The sequence below is a fragment of the Myxocyprinus asiaticus genome, chromosome 30 (assembly GCF_019703515.2).
Source record: "Myxocyprinus asiaticus isolate MX2 ecotype Aquarium Trade chromosome 30, UBuf_Myxa_2, whole genome shotgun sequence".
Lineage (NCBI taxonomy): Eukaryota > Metazoa > Chordata > Actinopteri > Cypriniformes > Catostomidae > Myxocyprinus > Myxocyprinus asiaticus.
This window is the reverse complement of record NC_059373.1, coordinates 786,586-806,458: the sequence shown is the minus strand read 5'-3', so window position 1 is coordinate 806,458 and position 19,873 is coordinate 786,586. Positions and strand designations below refer to the sequence as shown.

The 19,873-nt window shown below is 40.5% G+C and overlaps 2 protein-coding genes across 4 annotated transcripts in view; one reads left to right on the top strand and one right to left on the bottom strand.

Moving 5' to 3' along the window:
• The window catches only part of syngap1a (synaptic Ras GTPase activating protein 1a), an 82,140-nt gene extending 76,380 nt beyond the window's left edge, over nucleotides 1-5,760 (top strand). For 2 of the 3 annotated variants that reach the window (XM_051664071.1, XM_051664073.1), the window contains 5 exons: nucleotides 18-467; nucleotides 1,404-1,577; nucleotides 1,680-1,891; nucleotides 2,042-2,114; nucleotides 3,207-5,760. In XM_051664071.1, the coding sequence (XP_051520031.1) occupies nucleotides 18-467; nucleotides 1,404-1,577; nucleotides 1,680-1,891; nucleotides 2,042-2,114; nucleotides 3,207-3,236 (939 nt within the window). In that variant the 3' untranslated portion in view covers nucleotides 3,237-5,760. The remainder of the gene's footprint in view (nucleotides 1-17; nucleotides 468-1,403; nucleotides 1,578-1,679; nucleotides 1,892-2,041; nucleotides 2,115-3,206) is intronic. The other variant, XM_051664072.1, reaches the window with a different exon arrangement.
• A 3,925-nt stretch (nucleotides 5,761-9,685) lies between these two features.
• Nucleotides 9,686-19,873, bottom strand: part of lingo4a (leucine rich repeat and Ig domain containing 4a) — a 10,929-nt gene continuing 741 nt past the window's right edge. The window contains exons 2-3 of the mRNA XM_051664091.1: nucleotides 16,332-16,402; nucleotides 9,686-14,884 (exon numbers count right to left, since the gene is read on the bottom strand). Of these exons, the coding sequence (XP_051520051.1) occupies nucleotides 13,046-14,872 (1,827 nt within the window). The 5' untranslated portion in view covers nucleotides 14,873-14,884; nucleotides 16,332-16,402 and the 3' untranslated portion in view covers nucleotides 9,686-13,045. The remainder of the gene's footprint in view (nucleotides 14,885-16,331; nucleotides 16,403-19,873) is intronic.

The following is a 19,873-nucleotide window of genomic DNA, read 5'->3' as shown; positions in this document are numbered from 1 at the left end:
TGTATCTCTGGTATCAGGAGAATCTTCAGCAGCAGGTTTTAATGGGCATGGCCCCACAGACATCGACTGGCACCGGCACGCCTGCTTCTCTGGCCACTCCCCCTACCACCATTCATCCTGTCCGTCAGTCCTCCATGGCTCCGCCTCCTCCTCAGCGTGCAAAGCCTCAGCCTTCTCACCAGCTGTCTGTCAGCTCAGCCGCTAACTCCACGCCCCCCAAGACCCGACCTCAGAGCGGGAACCTCCTCCAATCACCCGAGTCAAGTTTTGGGGCGAGGCAGTTGCCGCGACAGCAGCTGTCGGTGAAGGATAGCCCCGCCCCCGGGCTGCCGCATCAGTCCAGCACAGCAAGTGAGAATGCCACACCACAGGGGGGCACTAGTGAGAGCGCAGAAAACACCCCTAGCAACCAACCCACTCAACAAAATAACCAACAGCAATTACTTAAACCAACCGGGAACAAACAGGTACTCACAGACACACACCTCATATTTGTATAGCCTTTTATGCTCTTATATACTTCAGTATACTCTCACAATAGTCTGTAATACAGTGTATTATACATCTTCATTCTGCTGTGTACTCATATCTGCCTCATGTACTCCTATACACTTCTATATGCTCATATATATGCACTCTGATCTACCACATGTACACACACACACACACATATATATATATATCCATCTGAGACATGAGCATGACTGCTGTGTGCATTAGTAGCCCCCTAATAAACATGCAAAAAAATAATAATACCAAGCTATAGAAAGTCAGATGTTTTTTATCAAATAGTTGATTATGTGTCCAGCAGTGTTGGTTATTATAGGATGCTCCCTTGCTCCATGTTTAGTGCATGACTTAACCTCCAGTGTGCTGTCTGTCTGTACTGGTCTCAGAACAGTTTGAAATGCACCTTATTTTCATCTTAACTCCATATAAAGCCTCTGAAAGACATATTTTTCAGCTTTTGCATGAACACATTTATTATCAATGTGAAAATACACTGTGACTGTACTATAGCCCTATAGTCCTCATCTGTGGTCACTGTGTTTAACAGTGTGACATTTTTTTTTAAATGGCATATTAGATGAAACTAGAGACTAGGGACAGGTTTTAATGTGAAAAATTCATGAGGTTTCTTACCAGATGTAGATTTGCTGGCGTTTCCCCCAAAACCATGTTGTTTGGTCACATGACTCCGTGCATTGAAAGTTTATGTCTTTATTGACAGCCCTGAGTCTTCAGAACTGAGATCAGTGAATTTAAATTATGCATTGCGTATAGCGAAGACAAGAAACGCATGAGGACACGGGGTCGCATGAGGGTATATACCCCTATACACATATATACTCACTGCAGTGGTGTGATCATTTGCTCTGTGTTACATTTGATTTTTCATTCAGGGCTCGAAGTCTCCCTCCACGCTGAACACCCCCACAGCTGCATCCGAGCGTACGGTGGCCTGGGTGTCCAACATGCCGCACCTGTCTGCAGACATCGAGAGCTTGCGTGTGGGTCGTGAGGATTTCAAACTGAAGGAACACTCCAAGAGTATGGACGAGTCTCGTCTGGACCGGGTCAGTATCGACTCACAGCGTTACATAAGTTCAGTGGTACAGCAATAATAATTAATCACAGTGTGTGTGTGTGTGTGTGTGTGTGTGTGTGTGTGTGTGTAGGTGCGCGAGTACGAGGAGGAGATTCACTCACTGAAGGAGCGCTTGATGATGTCACATCGTAAACTGGAGGAGTATGAGCGCCGGCTGCATTCGCAGGAACAACAGACGAGTAAAATTCTGCTGCAGTATCAGAGTCGGCTGGATGACAGCGAGCGACTCCTGCGACAACAACAGATGGAGAAAGACTCGCAGATCAAAGGAATCATCAACAGGTCAGATGCGTGAGGAAAACGGCTTAATAAACAAAACAAAACAATGTGTTCTTGAAAATGTGAAAATGCAGAATATTTAAATACCATTAGCTCAGTAAAAAAACAACAGACGTTGATGGAAACAAGTGTGTGTGTGTGTGTGTGTTGCAGGTTGATGGCTGTAGAGGATGAGTTGAGAGGAAGTGGAATGCCTGACCTGAAAACCAGAATATTCACAGAACAGGTGTGTACACACACACACACACACACACATCATTGATGTAAAAAGTACTGGTACTTCAGTACCAAGTCGATACTAAAATAAAAAGGATGTCATGATACACATGTTTGTGCAGTACCTGTAGTACCGAGCACAGATTCAATTCGATACCCACACGCTGACTGACTGACAGGATGCTAACACACAGATTTGACATATTTGGGAAAATAATGAATGCACAAATAATCAAATTAAAATGGTGACATTTTCCAGCTTTTGCATGAATGCGTTTATTCTCAATGTGATAATGTACAGTAAATATATAGGAATGCATTTATTAATGTTAATGAATGGAACCGTATTGAACAGTGATAACACAATAAAATATAACATTTTATATTAAAATGAAGCGAAATGACCCACAGATGTGTTGAAAAATATTCAAGATAACTAACATGTTTTTTCAACTTTTGAGGGAACGTGGTCCTAGTTTCCACATATGTGGACATCATGTTTATCAGCGCGCTGATACGTGAAAAATGAATGGATTTTATAAAGCGACATATCAAATGAAACTAGAGACTCTACTCTTTACAACCAAACAGGTTTCAGTCAAAAAACTTAAAGAGGTTTCTTACCAGAGGCACTTTTGTTGGCACTGTGCCCGTAGGAGCGCTTCACAGAAATCGACGTCATGCTGTTGTCACGTGACGCGGTGCGCCAGAAGTTTAACCCTTAAATGACAGTCTAGAGTCTTGTGAACAGTATTCAGCCAGTTTTATGCACAGCAGAAATCAAGTTAATACCTGCCTTTCATTCAAATTAATTTGCTCTCGCAGTTTCCGTCTCTAAAATAACTTTTAAACTTGATGAATCCCTTTTCGGTTGCAATTTAATTAATTTGCATAGACACTGCCCTTTATCACATGCATCTGAAGAAAATGAACGGTCCAAATAATAGCCTTCATTTTTGTGGGATTTACCCAAATATAAGAGTTTTAATGGCAGATTTGGACAATAATCCAAATTATCATTTTTTATTATTTCTTAATTAATCTCTTGAAGATCTTTAGATTCTTATTGGTCACTGAACTGACGTTCTGTTTCTCTCTTCAGCCCATCTACGGTGCTCACTCTGGAACATGATTGGCCGGTGCAGGACTAGTGGACATGTGATTGGTTGAATATCAAACCTGGAATATCTGTTGATTGGCTGAGAGAGAAGAGAAATGCGGATCCTGAGAATGAAGAATAACTCTATAATCTCTCTCTCTCTCACACACACACACACAAACACACACACACTGGAAATATATATATATATATATATATATATATATATATATATATATATATATATATGTATATAATTGATATATATATATAATTATATATTCATCAGGTGTCTCTCTCTCCTGCTGTCTCTCTCTCTTTTCTCCTGAAATTTTGAGCCAAATGAACGACAATCAGCACCTTTGAGGCCAATACAACCACATCGATAGCACAACGAAAACCGACAGACAGACAGCACGAGTTTGACATTTATTATCCTCCTCTTATTATCCTAAAGAGCTCCAATGAGAACAGGGCAAAAAAAGACTTGGACACTCCGTTTATTTCATGATCTCAAGTTTTAATCATCTATGAGAGAGAAGTTCACGTAACGCTTTGGGTGGTTTCACTGCATTTCCTGCGTCTAATGCCACACAGATGACCAGGAGAGTCTCGGAATGAAGAACCGAAGAGTTTCTGGTTGTAGAAACGAAGATGCGACGCTTGTGCGTGTGATAAAATGTTCTTGGTTTGCTGTAGTGAGTTCTCACTGTTGGCATTAGTTGTGTGGAACAGATATCAGGTGACTTTGAGATTATTTTGGGAATGAAAGATGTTTTTGTTTTGTGTGTTTGTAAGAAAACACGTTAACGAAACGTTTTAAAGGTGAAGTGTGTAATTTCTGCACTACTAGGCGTACCAAACAAAATTGCAGTCAAAATTACTATTTCAAAACAGGTTTCCTGAACATTCGCCAAGCGGTCATTGGTCAGACAAACGGGTAGTCCCGCCCCAAACTCACCCCATTGGTTGAGTCAGAAGTTGACATGTTGGACTGCTTCAACAAACAGAGCAATGCTTTGAAAGCACCACAGTGTTTACACTCTTCAGGAAGTCAAACCATCAATGTCTTGTCAAAACTGACCCTATTTACTTTCTTTAAGAAATATTGCAGGTTGGGTGCCTGGGTATCTCAGCGAGTATTGACGCGGACTATCACACCTGGAGTCGTGAGTTCGAATCCAGGGCGTGCTGAGTGACTCCAGCCAGGTCTCCTAAGCAACCAAATTGGCCCGGTTGCTAGGGAGGGTAGAGTCACATGGGGTAACCTCCTCATGGTCGCTATAATGTGATTCTCGCTCTCGGTGGGGTGTGTGGTGAGTTGTGCGTGGATGCCGCGGAGAATAGCATGAAGCCTCCACACCCGCTATGTCTCCACGGTAACGCGCTCAACAAGTCACGTGATAAGATGCGCGGATTGACGGTCTCAGACGCGGAGGCAACTGAGATTTTTTCTCTTGCTGCTTCAATCAGAAATATGTCATATTATGGAAGTAAAATGGTTTGTCATGTTGATGTTGCGTTAAAAAATTACACATTTCACCTTTAACGAATAGATGATTTAACAGAGAGAAAGGAAAGATTTGACTAAAACTAAACAAGTATTTATCAATCTTATATTCTAATAAAGCAACAAATAATCCATACACACATTTACACACACACTGATTTGCTTTTTTTTTCTGGGGTTGGCTGCTGATTTCTGTACATAGAGTCCAGATTTACTGATTGAAAGTTTCATTTTTAGCCAGTTCAGTTTTTCTCTTTTTCTCGATGTTTGGTGGATGATTCTCATATACGCCAGTAGCTGCTCTGCTGGGGATTAAGTCATTTACTTTTGTGTTTATTTTCTGTTGAAAGTATTAATTTTGTCTGCATTTGGGGTAACGATAGTTCTGAAAAAATAATGAGTATTGTTTCTGTGCCTACGGTTCCTATAGAGAACTCTGCAGTCCTGATTTTGAGAGACTCGAAGGAGCTTCGCCGAATTATTCTTTTTCAATACGTCATTTCTCACAACGTTTTGGCACACTTTTCTGATAATATACAGCCATTTTAAGTGTATAGGGGTCAATTATGCTGAGACAGATCGTGATGGTGTATGTTTTCCCCATTGTGTAGCACTCTAGTTCTTACTGAGTTTCTGTCTTAAATTCATGATGAAATGGTCCTTACAACGGGACCCACCTGCCAGTTTAGCCATAGACACGGACAAGCCATAGCATTGCCCCGTCCCTCCAATCCGATCCAGGAGTGATGTGTATATATATATATTTATAGATTTACCCATGGAAATATTCTGGAATGCTGGAGAGATTAGCTGATTCTAGAGTGGAGCATCTCTGCATATGGAGTGATGTTTTGAATGTTCATATTATTATCATAAAGATATTATATTCAAATAAGATTATTGTAATTATGAGCTTCATTTTATTGACGATGATTGATGAACAGATATGTCTTTCTTTTTGTGAATAAGGAGAAGTTTACATTTTTCTGGGGAAATATTACAAATCTTTAAATATTTCAACAAATAAATAAATATATACATGCTTAACAGAAGATGTCTTTATCGCCTCTATTTTAATTTTGATTTCAACACTCATGAACATGGGAGGATTATTACTTACATTCATGTGACCAAGGGTTTGTAAATTAACTGGGTTGATTCAACTAAAAAAGTCTTGTCCGCTTTACCCTTTTGTTTGGTTAGTTGAAACTGTGCAGCGGGTTTCGGGTTCCCAGCTTGCTTTGCGTGGAGCTCGACAGGGAGAGAAAATGAAGTGGGAGACTTGTTAGTGTTCAGTGTTTTGTTGAGATTTAGAAGAGTTCCTGTTATGTTGTATTTTTTGGGATTACCTAGGTTGAGGACCAGTACAGTTTGAGTATCCTACATATTGCTTTAAACATTGATAACCATAGCAAAGTGACCAAGCTGCACTCAGTAGTGTTTCCCACCATGTAATTAGCATGCTAACATTTACTGTCACTAGCTAGCATATCACTCAAATTTAGTTATTTTAACATGTTACATTTTGTTGGGTTTACTTGATTAAGTTACGTTCCATTTACTTTAAAGGAATTTTCCGAGTTCAATGCAAGTTGAGCTCAATTAACAGCATTTGTGGCACAATGTCCAAAAATAATTTTGACTTGTCCCTCCTTTTCTTTAAAAAAAGGAAAAAGTGGGGGTCTGGGTATCTCAGTGAGTATTGACGCTGACTGTCACACCTGTAGTCGCGAGTTTGAATCCAGGGTGTGCTGAGTGACTCCAGCCAGGTCTCCTAAGCAACCAAATTGGCCCGGTTGCTAGGGAGGGTAGAGTCACATGGGGTAACCTCCTCGTGGTCGCTATAATGTGGTTCTCGCTCTCGGTGGGGCGCGTGGTGAGTTGAGCATGGATGCCGCGGAGAATAGCGTGAAGCCTCCACACCCGCTATGTCTCTGCGGTAATGCGCTCAACAAGTCACGTGATAAGATGCGTGGATTGACGGTCTCAGACGCGGAGGCAGCTGAGATTCGTCCTCCGCCACCCGGATTGAGGCGAGTCACTACACCACCACGAGGACTTAGAGCGCATTGGGAATTGGGCATTCCAAATCGGGGAGAAAATCCAGTGAGACACTTACAATGGAAGTCAATGGGGTCAATTTTTGGAGGGTTTAAAGTCAGAAATGTGAAGCTTATAATTGTATAAAAGCGCTTACATTAACTCTTCTGTTAAAACTCATCTATAATTGAGCAGGAAAGTTGTTTACATCTTCATTTTTACAGTCCTTTTAGCGTTTTAGGGTTTGTTGACATTACATCGTCATGGTAACAAAGTTGAAAAATTGGCTATTTTATATGTTTAAATGCATATTGTTGTCTTGTGTCTATACTTTTGAAAAAGTTATCACTGGAACCTCATTTTTTTTGTGGTAATCAATATCATGCCACAAATGCTGTCGATTGAGCTTAACTTGTGTTGAACTTGGAATACTGTATTTAAGTTGAAAGTACAGGGTAATTTTAATTTGAGAAAACTCATTTCAAACATGTGGAGCCACTTGTCCATGACTGAATCAAGTTCAACCAAAGAGTTATTTATTTGTTTGTTTTGAGTGTTTGATAATATTGTTGTCAGATTTTTACCTCTGATTTCGTAATCTTGACCAGTTTCCAGTTCAAGTAGCTGCACTTTAATAGCTGAGTGAACTGGCTTGCCTTGAAAGGGACTGTAGCTGTATTCGGGGTAAAGTTTTTTTTACTAATATTAAATTAAAGGCAGTGTTATTAAACTGTAAACTCATGATATAACCAGCTGATGGCACCAATGTTCCTGAGCTGATCTGGGACGCTTCAGTCCTCACAGGGCACTACAATCTGAATTCAAACCAGCCAGAGCGACCCACTTGATCTGAAATTGGCAATATTAAAGGGTAAAGGATGACAGATGGCATTTCACTGGAAGACATATAATCCATATGATCTCTATTTCAGACTCGATCTGTGAGAGTCTCAGTACAGAGATCAGACAAACACAGAGATGTGGAGAACATACAATCCAAAGCACAAAAGAGATCCTTACATGGTGAGCGATTATAAAAGTTGCCTGAGAATGTGCACAATGATTGACAGGCAGAAAGTCTTCTGACTGGTTAAATCAACTGTCCCCCCAACTGTTTAAGCCGGCGCCACACTAGCAGACTCCAAACAGCACGATTTTGCGCAAGGGTGTCACACATGCAGACTTGAGATATTTCTCTCTTCAGTCGGAGGCATGTCACACTTGCAGATTAAGGTGGAGTGGTGGCAAACATACCATCTCACAGCAACTCTCTCTCTCTCTCTCTCTCTCTCTGATTCCCAGTCATGTGGAGCTCGCTGAAATAACAACAGGAGTACCACGTGAGCATAAACAATTGTAACAGAGTGATTTAGAGCATTTTCAGACCCGTAGCTCACTTGATTTGTTCCGAAATGGGCGAAAATTGTTACATTGTTGCATTATCTTCATTTAGAAGATTTACCGCATACATCGATATACCGGTTAAAATTATACACTTGTAAAAATGTCTCAATGTGTACCAATATGCACGTATTGTTTATGTCACACTTATGCAAAACTTCACCACATGGTACAGAATGTGAACGATTAGCTGGTATGTTCATGGTTTTTATTGGGACATTGTTTGGTTCGTTGGTAGAGGCGCAAAAACCATATATGCAAGGTATGCAATGCATAGGGCCCCCCCGCCCCGCCCCCGCCCCTGCCCCTGGTTGGTCCTTTGGGTCAGAGTGCATGCTCACCACAAGTGAACCGCTCCAGGGTTTGATTGCAATCGGACCAATTGTCCGAGTGCGATTGCCATGTTCATATGTGCCTATACGAACCGCACCAAGGGAGAAAACACACCGAAACAAATGTTCCAAACTAGCCACGTGTAAACAGGCCCTTAGGAAGCTTTATCTTGTGAAAATACGTGATTGTGTATTTATCCTCTCAAGGCTTGCTGTAGAATGCATATGTCCATATGCAGCGTTCAGTGAGTGACTTTCTAATGTCATTTTGGTGTAGGAAAAATGCTTGGTGACAGAATCACTCTGGATTACAATCAGCGTTTGGGTTTAATCACTTACAGCATCTTAACGTGCGTTTACATATGGAAGACGGGGGTTTTTTTCCATCGTCTGCTCATCTGCAATACTGTACGTCTATAAGACATTCAGCAGATGTCTTTAAGACATTTATGATTAAGTATGTTTGCAAATCTGATCTTTTTAAGATGTTTAGCAGATGATAATTAGATTGTGATGCTTTTCAGATGAAACGATCTAAAACAGACACCTCGGAGACATACGTGTGCAATCAGGGAGTGTTTTTATTTGAACTGCGTGTGACCGTTTGTCTTTTGCGTAAGTGTAAGTGTGTTGCGGTCAAACGGGATGCTGGCGCTCCGTGTCTCTACACTATAAGCTGATTCGCTGGACGTGTTTAAGATGAAAGTTCATATATAAGCATCAAGACATCAACATTTGTATTCTGTTTGTGAAGATATGAAATACAAGCATTTTTCTGATTATTCCTGAAAGTTTCACACTCAAATCCAATGCTCAGCATATGCAATTTCATGCAAACGATATCACAGAGTCATTAAAACATTAAGTTTGATTGATCACAGACAGAATAAATAAATATTATTAATAAATACATGTCGAGTCACTATTAACAGATTATTGTGGTAAATCACTGCCTGTGCTGTCACAACTGATGCTCCTCCATACTTTACAAAAAATGATTGTATTATTATGCATTAAAATTCCATTGAACTGATTTGATTCATCTTTAATAAATTAAAATAAAAAAATAGGTATTTACATTTAATTTGCTAATAATAAATCACCTTAACACAAAGATCACATTCAGAGATTTACTGGATATGCACATTACAGACATTATCCATCAAAATACAGAAAAACTGATACTATAAACAACTAAATAGTTTAAAATGATGTTTTATTTGTTGTATAATAAACTCCTGTTTCTAAAAACATGATTATTTGAAAACTTTTGGCAGTCACTTCTTACAGAAATTGCTAAACAGATTCACTGGCTTCCTTAAATATAAAGTCATAATTCAGTGTAAATCATTCAATACAACAATTAGTAAAAATAAGTAAATAGTAAAAATATTCAAGCTCAAACTAATGCAACAGTTCATTTTGTGCAGTGTAAATAAATATGACTGAATCAGTGACATTTAGGAGTGTCTTTAGGACCTAATCAAAGGTTTTGAAAAATAGAAATCATCAGCGTAATATCTGCATTAATAACATTATATAAAATAACACACAAGTGCCAGATATACATTTCTGGGGTGAGTAAACTATGCTTTCACAGACAGAAACATACTAAAATGTGATGAGATCAAAGCTAAAAACTCATATATTTTTTACACTTATCTAATGAACTTTTGTACCGTAACAATCTGAAATCTGTAATGTAATTATTGCTTTGAATTCCACAGTGAAGCGCAAGAAACGCTGAGAGGACATTCTCTTTTGACTTCATGTGAGAGCCTCGCAACTGCTGAATGCTCATATTTAATGTCCATTATCCATATTGAGTTTTATGTACTGTATATATCATTCAGTATACTGTATATTGCATGTGCAAAGTCTGCAACATCATTTGACCATTTGTATCAGATATTGACACTAACCATACAGAAAAATAACATGCATCAGTACCAGACATTCACATGCATTAAATATTTCTCTGTAGTCAGTATGTCATATAATACAATCCAGAAATTCTATACTATTAGTGTAGGATTTATTGAAAATGCTTTCATCTTTTTCATTTGAACTTAATTAACCCGTCTGTGAGCTCAGTTGTATTTTCTCATTAACTGTTCAATTAAGCTTTCAGTCATCCAGAACGTTAAAGTTTGATATGAAACCTTCATAATGTCATTGTTCACCATCACTCACAGCATGCATTCATGCAGTTCATTCTAGTACCATGACATCAGAGGTCTTGCTAAGTGCAAAGTGTATTTTAAAGGGTTAGTGTGAGAGTCAAAGCCTCTTTTTTTTTTTAAACGGTAAATGGTCTGCACTTATATAGCACTTTTTTTAACCTTACTGGTTCCAAAGCGCTTTACACTGTGACTCATTCACCCATTCACAAACACGCACACACACACACACACACACACACACTCACACACTCACACACTCACACACCAATGACAGCAGAGCTGCCATGCAAGGCGCTAGCCTGCCATTGGGAGCAACTTGGATATAGATTATAAAGAGATATAGAGAACACATTTTTAAAGAAGAAAAAAAGGAATTACAGTTGAAAAATCTTGTTAATTTCTCACAGCCCCAATGGTTTGGATGTTAGTCACATGGTCGGTTTACAGTGCAGTTCTGCTGTTTAAAGTCTTCTACCACCTGATCAGTTTATGGCCTGTTTCATACATCTTGCACATGATCATAGCAACAGCTGTAACACACTGAAAACCATTCTCTTACTTATGTCTTATTTTCCATTAAAAGTATCTTAACATCCTTAAAACACGATAAAATGACTAGAGAAGCAGAATGGCTTAAGATGTTAAGTCTTGTATTCGAAGAAATCAAACAAAATTTGGTGTGGTCTATGCTTAAAACAAGAAACATCTGTTTGCCAATGGGGAAAGAAAAATAAACATGTTTTCCCTTTGAATCAGAGTTTTTCCGCCTTGCCCCCAAGTCGTTTTTTCATGATGTAATCATAAACTTTATTACATTTTGTAAGATGTCTCTGAAAACCAGACAGATTATCTTATCTTATCTTAAGTAAATTTATCTAGTTTTAAGAAGGTTTAGATATTTTTACTGTGTAAAAATAAAAAAAGACAAAAATATTAAGATTTGTTTTTTTACGGGGCCTGGGTATCTCAGCGAGTATTGATGCTGACTATCACCCCTGGAGTTGCGAGTTCGAATCCAGGGTGTGCTGAGTGATCCAGCCAGGTCTCCTAAGCAACCAAATTGGCCCGGTTGCTAGGGAAGATAGGGTCACATGGGGTAACCTCCTCGTGGTCAAGATTAGTGGATCTCGCTCTCGGTGGGGTGCGTGGTGAGTTGTGCGTGGATGCCGCGGAGAATAGCGTGAAGCCTCCACATGTGCTACGTCTCCGTGGTAACGCGCTCAACAAGCCACATGAGATGCGCGGATTGATGGTCTCAGAAGCGGAGGCAACTGAGACTTGTCCTCCACCACTCAGATTGAGGTGAGTAACTGTGCCACCACAAGGACCTACTAAGTAGTGGGAATTGGGCATTCCAAATTGGGGAGAAAAAGGGATAAAAAAAAGAATTAAAAAAAAAGATTTGTTTTTTTTAAAAGTGCAGAGCCGCAGCTCTAAACAGAAATTAAAGTGATTGTTGAGTTTACACGTTGAGTATTTTCTTAAAAGCCATAAATTATTGAACTTTTACAAACCTGATCATCGTGAAATTGGAGGCAGCTCAAATTCACATTCTAATGGCAATTTATCTAAACAGAACCAAAACTCCACAGTGCAGAATATGAACTGAACAGAAACTGTAAGTGTGCTTGCTTGTTTTCTGACCAGCCTGATCTAATGAAAACTACATTACATGGTTTTCTACACATATCCCGGAGGTGAAATGTCCACTGTGTGGCACTAAAAGCAAGTTAAATGTTCTCATAAACAGATGAGGTTTTTAAGGTTAATTCTCTATTGAGTTTTAAATCAACAAAACTGACATCTCTAAACCTTAAACCTAAACCTAACCAATAGTGTCATAAAAAGCAAACGTGAAATGAACAACACGACCACGTCATTTTGTGGTACTACTATGACACTTTGGGTTCACGTGCGTGCTCTTCAGGACTTGTACCCTGCTCCTTTACATCACAAGTGCAATGCTTTATCAGTTGAACTCAATTTGATCACATTCACACAAGCTTGTAAATGTATTGATCATGTGATGCAAACATTAAAATGAGTCATGTGCTTTAGTAAACCTATTTTACTTTTTGTGTGAAAGTGAATAAAAGTAATTGTTGTTGTAGTGCCTATTGTGTTCATTTCACCAGGAAACTGCTGTGATACATAAAATGAGCCACATAAAAATAATTTTGCTAAAATGTCGGTATAGTAATATGATTCTATGAGACCAGGTTGTTTCTGACTCTGCTAATATGGGCGTCAAAACGAAAGCACGTAACTTGCATTGCCACAGGCACAAGTGCTTGATGTTTGAAACAGGCCTTATAGTTGTTCAAACTCAGTTACAGTATCCCATAACATCAGGCAGCTGCTTCATGCCATGAGATTTCAGATCAGCTTCATGGTGAATCTGCCCGTCTCCATGGTTGCCCTTCCACCCCCTCCTGCTGATGCAGAGCTGCGTGGGACGAAGTCAATAGTTGCTGTGTGTTTGATTTGGCCTTTGCTCTGACTCCATAAAAACATGAAGATGAAACAGATCGCCACCGAGCTTAGGAACGACAAGAAGCCCATGGTCACCGCGATCACCAGCGTCTTCACATCAAACGGAAATGGCTGTGAACCGTGAGAACCGTTGACTGGTGCTTGTCCAGACACAATGCTCCACCCCTCCAGAAAGAAGGGACCAGAACGGTTTCGAGTAGAAGAGGGAAATCCACGCACCCGCAGGCTCACTGAGATGCTGTCATTTCCTGCAGCATTGGAAGCGATGCACAGGTAGTAGCCGCTATCTTGAACCTGTGCGTAACGCACCTCAAGGGTCCCATTGCTTAGCACACGAATTCTACCGGACCCGGTAAGGAGGGAGCGTTTCGGATTCAGCCAAGTGATAGAAGGTTCAGGGTCTCCATCTGCTTCGCAGAAGAACAGGACAGTATGCCCCTCATCTGTGCGAACATCTTGTGGTTTACGAGTGAGAATACGTGCATGCCGACAGATGAACAACCATGGCAGTTCAGCTTCTGTAAAGTCGCCAAACCTTCTGCCTTGTACCTGTATAGGTGAGGCACAGGTTGGTGGCTGCCCTTCAAAGCGAAGTCGTAGATGTCTACGCATCACCCACAGCAGACGGCAATCACACGCCAGAGGGTTCCCATCCAACCTCAACACCTCTAGTGTACCTACGGAGTGGAACACTGATTCTTCCAGCGTCACCAACCGACTGGATGACACGTTGAGTAGGCGGAAAAAGGCAAGGCCACGGAATGCACCCGGTTCCACTCTCAGTAAACTCGCGCCAACCAGGTGCAGCTCCTGTAAGCGTAACAAGTCCCCCAGGAGATTGGACTGGATGCTGGTAATGGGGTTGTAGGATAAGTCCAAGTAGCAGAGGTAGACCAGGTGGTGCAGTGGGGAATATGGTATGGAGCTCAGGTTACAGTGGCTGAGAGTAAGGGAGGTGAGATTGAGTCCAATCAGACTGTTGATGGCTAGCGAGTCCAGCCAGGGGCAGTGAGACACTCTGAGGTCCCTCAAATGGCTCAGCTGGCGGAACGAGTTATTGGGCAACGTGGTGATCCCCATTCTGCAGAAACGCAACTGCAAGAGGCCGGTAAGTTGAGACATCGCCTCCACTGGCACCGATGTCAGGTTGCACCTGTTGAGGTTCAGCACTTGCAAGTTTACCAGACCACTGAACGCACGGTTTGAGATGAAAACCAGATCATTCTCACTGGCCTCCAGCTTCTGCAGAGACGGCATCTCTCGGAACATGTCATCCAGGAACACCAAGATCTCGTTCTCACTGATGTCCAGCAGTTGAACGTTTGGAAGGCCAAAAAATGCCCCAACTGAAATAATCTTCAGTCGGTTGCGGGAAATTCTTAGCGTCCGGAGGTTTTGCAGGCCAAAGAAGGCTTCAACCTCAATGATGGTCAGCATGTTATCGCTAAGGTCCAACTCCTGTAATTGTGTTAGGCCAGAGAACTGCCGCTTCATCAGAGTCTTTAAGTGGTTATACGTCAAGTTCAGCATCTGGGCATATTCCAGAATGCCCTCGGGAACAGAGTTCAGTTGTCTTGACGAACAGTTGACCATTAGGAGTTTTGGCAAACAGTCACAGCGCTGAGCACAGGGTCCTGCTAATGCCACACCTACTACCCACTGGAGGACCAGCCACCAGTACAACCTCCTCCAATCAGCAGCCACACACATCTGGAGACCCGCCTACAGGGGGAAACAGAGCGATAAACACTGTTATTCTCACCACAAATTGGCAGTAGGGTGCGTTAGGGGCCATTCTTGTGTTCAAAACAGCAAGATGGAGCGCAAGGGAACTGCAGGAGTCATAAGATGAGTTGGCGTTTTTAAAATATGGCACTCCCTGGAGTTCGCTAGTTCGCTAATTTGAATCCCAGGGCGTGCTGAGTGACTCCAGCCAGGACTCCTAAGCAACCAGATTGGCCCAGTTGCTAGGGAGGGTAGAGTCACATAGGGTAACCTCCTCGTGATCGCTGTAATGTGATCGCGTGGTGAGTTGAGCGTGGTTGCCTCGGTGGATGGCGAAGCCTCCACACGCGCTATGTCTCCATGGCAACGCGCTCAACAAGCCACGTGATGAGATGTGCGGGTTGACGGTCTCAGACGCGGAGGCAACTGGGATTCGTCCTCTGCCACCTGGACTGAGGTGAATCACTACGCGACCACGAGGACTTAAAAGCACATTGGGAATTGGGGATTCCAAATTGGGAGGAAAAAGGGGAGAAAATCCCCCCCAAAAAAACATGGCGCTCAGAGCGTGAGATGCTAAAAAACAGTGAGATGCAATAATGCGATGCGGAAAACATCGATTTTTAATTCAATTTTTAATATGAGGTTCATTGGGTTATTTGCTCAGTGGGCTTTTTAGGAACAATAGGGGTCAATGGAAAATATCATTTAAGTATCATTTGATTTATTTAAATTTTTTATCATTCATCGCCCGGTTTGTTCATCTGACTCCAGAATTGTTTTTATTTATTTTTTAGGTCATCAAAAACAGTGACGTTTTGGAGTTTTTCTCTGCAACAAAAATTTTTTATATTTCAAAATAAATCAGTAAGTGGGCTTATGTGGTACGGTGGCTTAATTGGGTCACTTCCCCTAGGCCTACACACGGGAACTCAAGGGTCTTTGCTCTGCTTTTTCGCTAAAATAAAAGCTTGATCCAATAGGACGTATGAAATAAAAGACATTATGACAGAAATATATTACTGCTGTACAGAAAAAAGTAATATTCAATGTAGTAGTAATAATTATACTGCTAATACCAATCATTTAATTTTAAATGGTTTAGATCAAATATTATTAAACAACATGATTTCATTAAATATAATAATAGATGTAGTAGTAATATGAATTATTATTATTATTATTATTATTATAAGCATTATCATATTCAAGTATAACATGTGGAATCCAGAAAAATAAAATGGAAAACACAGAATTTGAATAAAAATGGGAAATGGAAATAGTGCAGATGAAATACAAAATGTAATGCTGTTTGAACGGACCCTTAATCTCATGGTCAAGAATGTGCATCTACAGTTAATATGCATGGTTTAGGAATATATAGCATTTAAGAGAATATTAAAGAGACAAAGACAACACTTTGATGCTCTGAAAAGAGACTCACCAGCTGGCAGAGTGGCTGCTCCTTCTCATTCCCAACGATTCCCAAAGAATCTCTCTGATCGCCCTCAGAGCCTGGGCAGAAAGACAAGATAATGAAATGCTTTTTCTTACATGTCAGAAGCCTCAGAGCAGTTCAACATGGAGCAGTTCTCTCCACGTTTGGTGTTAGGGAACTTATTAAGCTACATTAGGCTGTGTTATTCCTAATAAAGTGTATGACCCTGCTAAAAAGACAAGCTTTGACCAATATGAGTTGTAATGCTCACCCAGGCTGCCTATGCTGGCATGTCGATCAGAACAAGTTATCAGGGCGAGGTGCGGAAAAAGGTATATACACAGGATATGGTCGGTGCTGTTACACTCTGAGAGGTTACAGGTCAGAATTAGAGTTTGAGCTTTATTTTTTGGTTTAGAGTAAACAATGAAGAGCATGTAAGAAGATTAATGTGATAAGACGGCACTATCACTGTATTGTCTAGTTGTGGGGAGGGAGGGCGTACGGATGCAAGGAGAACAGATGTATGGTCTTGAGTGTGTGTGCGTCTCTGTGTGATTGTCCGGGACTCCAGGCGTCATGTTTGCATAACCAAACGTTGGCAGTGTTCAAAGTATTAAAGCAAAGCCACAACAAAACCTGAACTACTGCCAAAGACACAGTATGTGTTCAATCAGTGCTTCAGGACCCACAGTACCAATATCTTTACTGTACAGAGAACACAAAAAAATGTCCTTAGAATCAAAATCGTTCATTTATTATCAATAAACATTCATTTCCAGATGTTGATGGTTTCATGCTCTCTGTAGTCACACAAACCATGTTTATCCTTGTTGCAAGAGAATCTGTATTTAATGTCGTCTGGGGGGGTATTTATCTTGACTTTGTGTAGTTTTGTTCATGCTTTTTTTTTTTTTTTTTTTTTGAGGATGAGGACATGTCACACAGGGCATTTCATTAAATGCATTTTGGTTCAATGACACACTTTTTTTTTTTTTTTTTTTTTGTGGTCCGGATCTATTAAAATACATAAAAATGCAATTCACACAAAGCATGTTTTTAATTTCGGAGTTCAAATTCCTTGTGATATTTTTTCTGGTGCTTAAGTCTAAAATGTCATGTGGTGTAACCATCCAGAGACAGTAAAATAAAGTCTCATTAAACGCTGAAATTCTTGAAAAAAGAAATGTTGCATGAGTCGTGTAGGATAATCTTTTATTATTATTATTATTTTAAATAGAAGGTTAAAAAGTTTTTTTTTCTCCCCAATTTCTCATGCCCAATTCCCAATGCGCTCTAAGTCCTAGTGGTGGTGTAGTGACTCGCCTCAATCCGGGTGGCGGAGGACGAATCTCAGTTGCCTCCACGTCTGAGACACGCGGAGTGGTGGTGGTGTAGTGGGCTAAAGCACATAACTGGTAATCAGAAGGTTGCTGGTTTGATCCCCACAGCCACCACCATTGTGTCCTTGAGCAAGACACTTAACTCCAGGTTGCTCCAGGGGGATTGTCCCTGTAATAAGGGCACTGTAAGTCGCTTTGGATTAAAGTGTCTGCCAAATGCATAAATGTAAATGAGACCGTCAATCCGCGCATCTTATCATGTGACTTGTTGAGCGCGTTACCGCGGAGACGTAGCACGTGTAGACGCTTCACGCTATTCTCTGCGGCATCCACGCACAACTCACCACGCGCCCCACCGAGAGCGAGAACCACATTATAGTGACCATGAGGAGGTTACCCCATGTGACTCTACCCTCCCTAGCAACAGGGCCAATTTGGTTGCTAAGGAGACCTGACTGGAGTCACTCAGCACGCCCTGGATTCAAACTCACGACTCCAGGTGTGATAGTCAGCGTCAATACTCGCTGAGATACCCAGGCCTCAGGTTAAAAAGGTGTCCACTTGCATGCATTCAGTGTGCAAGGAAATTTGTAAAAGAATGTAAAAATGCTACAGTAAAAAAACAACAACAACAACATGAATTGGACAATGGGTAGTTACTGTAACATTTACAGTAAATAACAGGGTTATATTTAACATGACAATGCAGCTCATTTTACAGTAAAACTTTAGTTTTTTTTAGAGTAACGTATATCATGTTTAATAAGAGAATACATGTACTTTTTACAGTAAACTATTGTTGAAATAATCAGGTGTTCCCAGAAGTCCCTGCATGACCAATCACATTTCTGGGAATAGTCATGTTTCTTCTTATTTTTAATGTCATTTATGTACATTGAGGAGTTCTGTGTTTATATACTTCATGTTTATTGCATTATTTTAGTGTCACATGTCTGATGGTGTTTTGTGTTTGTCTCCACATGTGTCTTAATTATGGCTCCTGGACGGGTCACTCTTGACCCTGTGAAAAGCAGACTTTTATAGTTCCAGAAGATTAGTATATCAAGTTACTTGATGGTTACACCACATGACATTTAAAAATAATATTTAAAAATATATTATATATTAGAAAACGCTTTAAATGTTTTTCAAAAATGACAAAGATAAAATTTCTATGATTCTGACACGTGTGTTTTAAACTGGATTTTTAAAAGATTATCACTTCGGACAGCCTTATATGTCAGTGACTCTTCTACCAAGAGACCATAGAGTTTGATTGGACGCACCACCTGTAATGTCACAAAACAAGAGATAAGGGAAGTGTTTTCTCCCTTTTAAAGTTGATAAGCCTATTTATTTTGCTATCCTAACAAAGCACGATTATATGGTTAGTTGCATTTTATTATCTGCGTGCAGAATTGTGTTTCCCATCTCACAGCATATCATTTTTGTGCCACAACTCACCGATGTAAAACCTTCCTGATTGTGTCCGTCTGTATGAATGAACTCACACACCCTGAATTCAACTACTTTAAAACAGATGCTCAAAGTGCTTGAATTAAACTCAGAGGATTTGGCTCGCTGTGTGTGCAGCGGTGAGCGTGTTTAATGCAGGAGACGAGTCTAATCTGATCTTCAAATGGGTCGTAATGGAAGCTGTAATGGCCGTGAATGTATATGTCCTGGATTATTGATTCATCCACACCATGCTGCTGGTCATCTGTGCGTTTGTTTACACAGCAATGTTTTGTTTCAGTCGGTTAAGCATCTTTAAAAGTGCTTGAGAGGGATTAAACTCCACTGCTCTTAAAAGACCATTCTAGATAAAAACTGACCCCACTGACTTCCATTGTAAGTGTCTCACTGGAGCACAGATCTGTGCAGAATATTCCTTTAAATCGAGAGTTTTCCTGGAATAACCTGTGACTTGATCTTCATTAGGAACACAGAGGTAATGTCTCATTACAGAGCTTTATCCACTACTGCTTCAATAAAATGACACGACAACCAGCTTCAGATCTCCGCCATACTCTGAGGTTTAAGGACCTTGTGTCATCATTTACATTCTGCTAAACGTCTCCTTTTGTGTTTCGCAGAAGAAAGTCATGCATCTTTGGGAAAACATTAGGGCAAGAATGGTCATTTTTGGGAGCTTGATTGCTTTAAGTGTCTTGATCAAGGGCACACTGCATCCTTACAGATCTT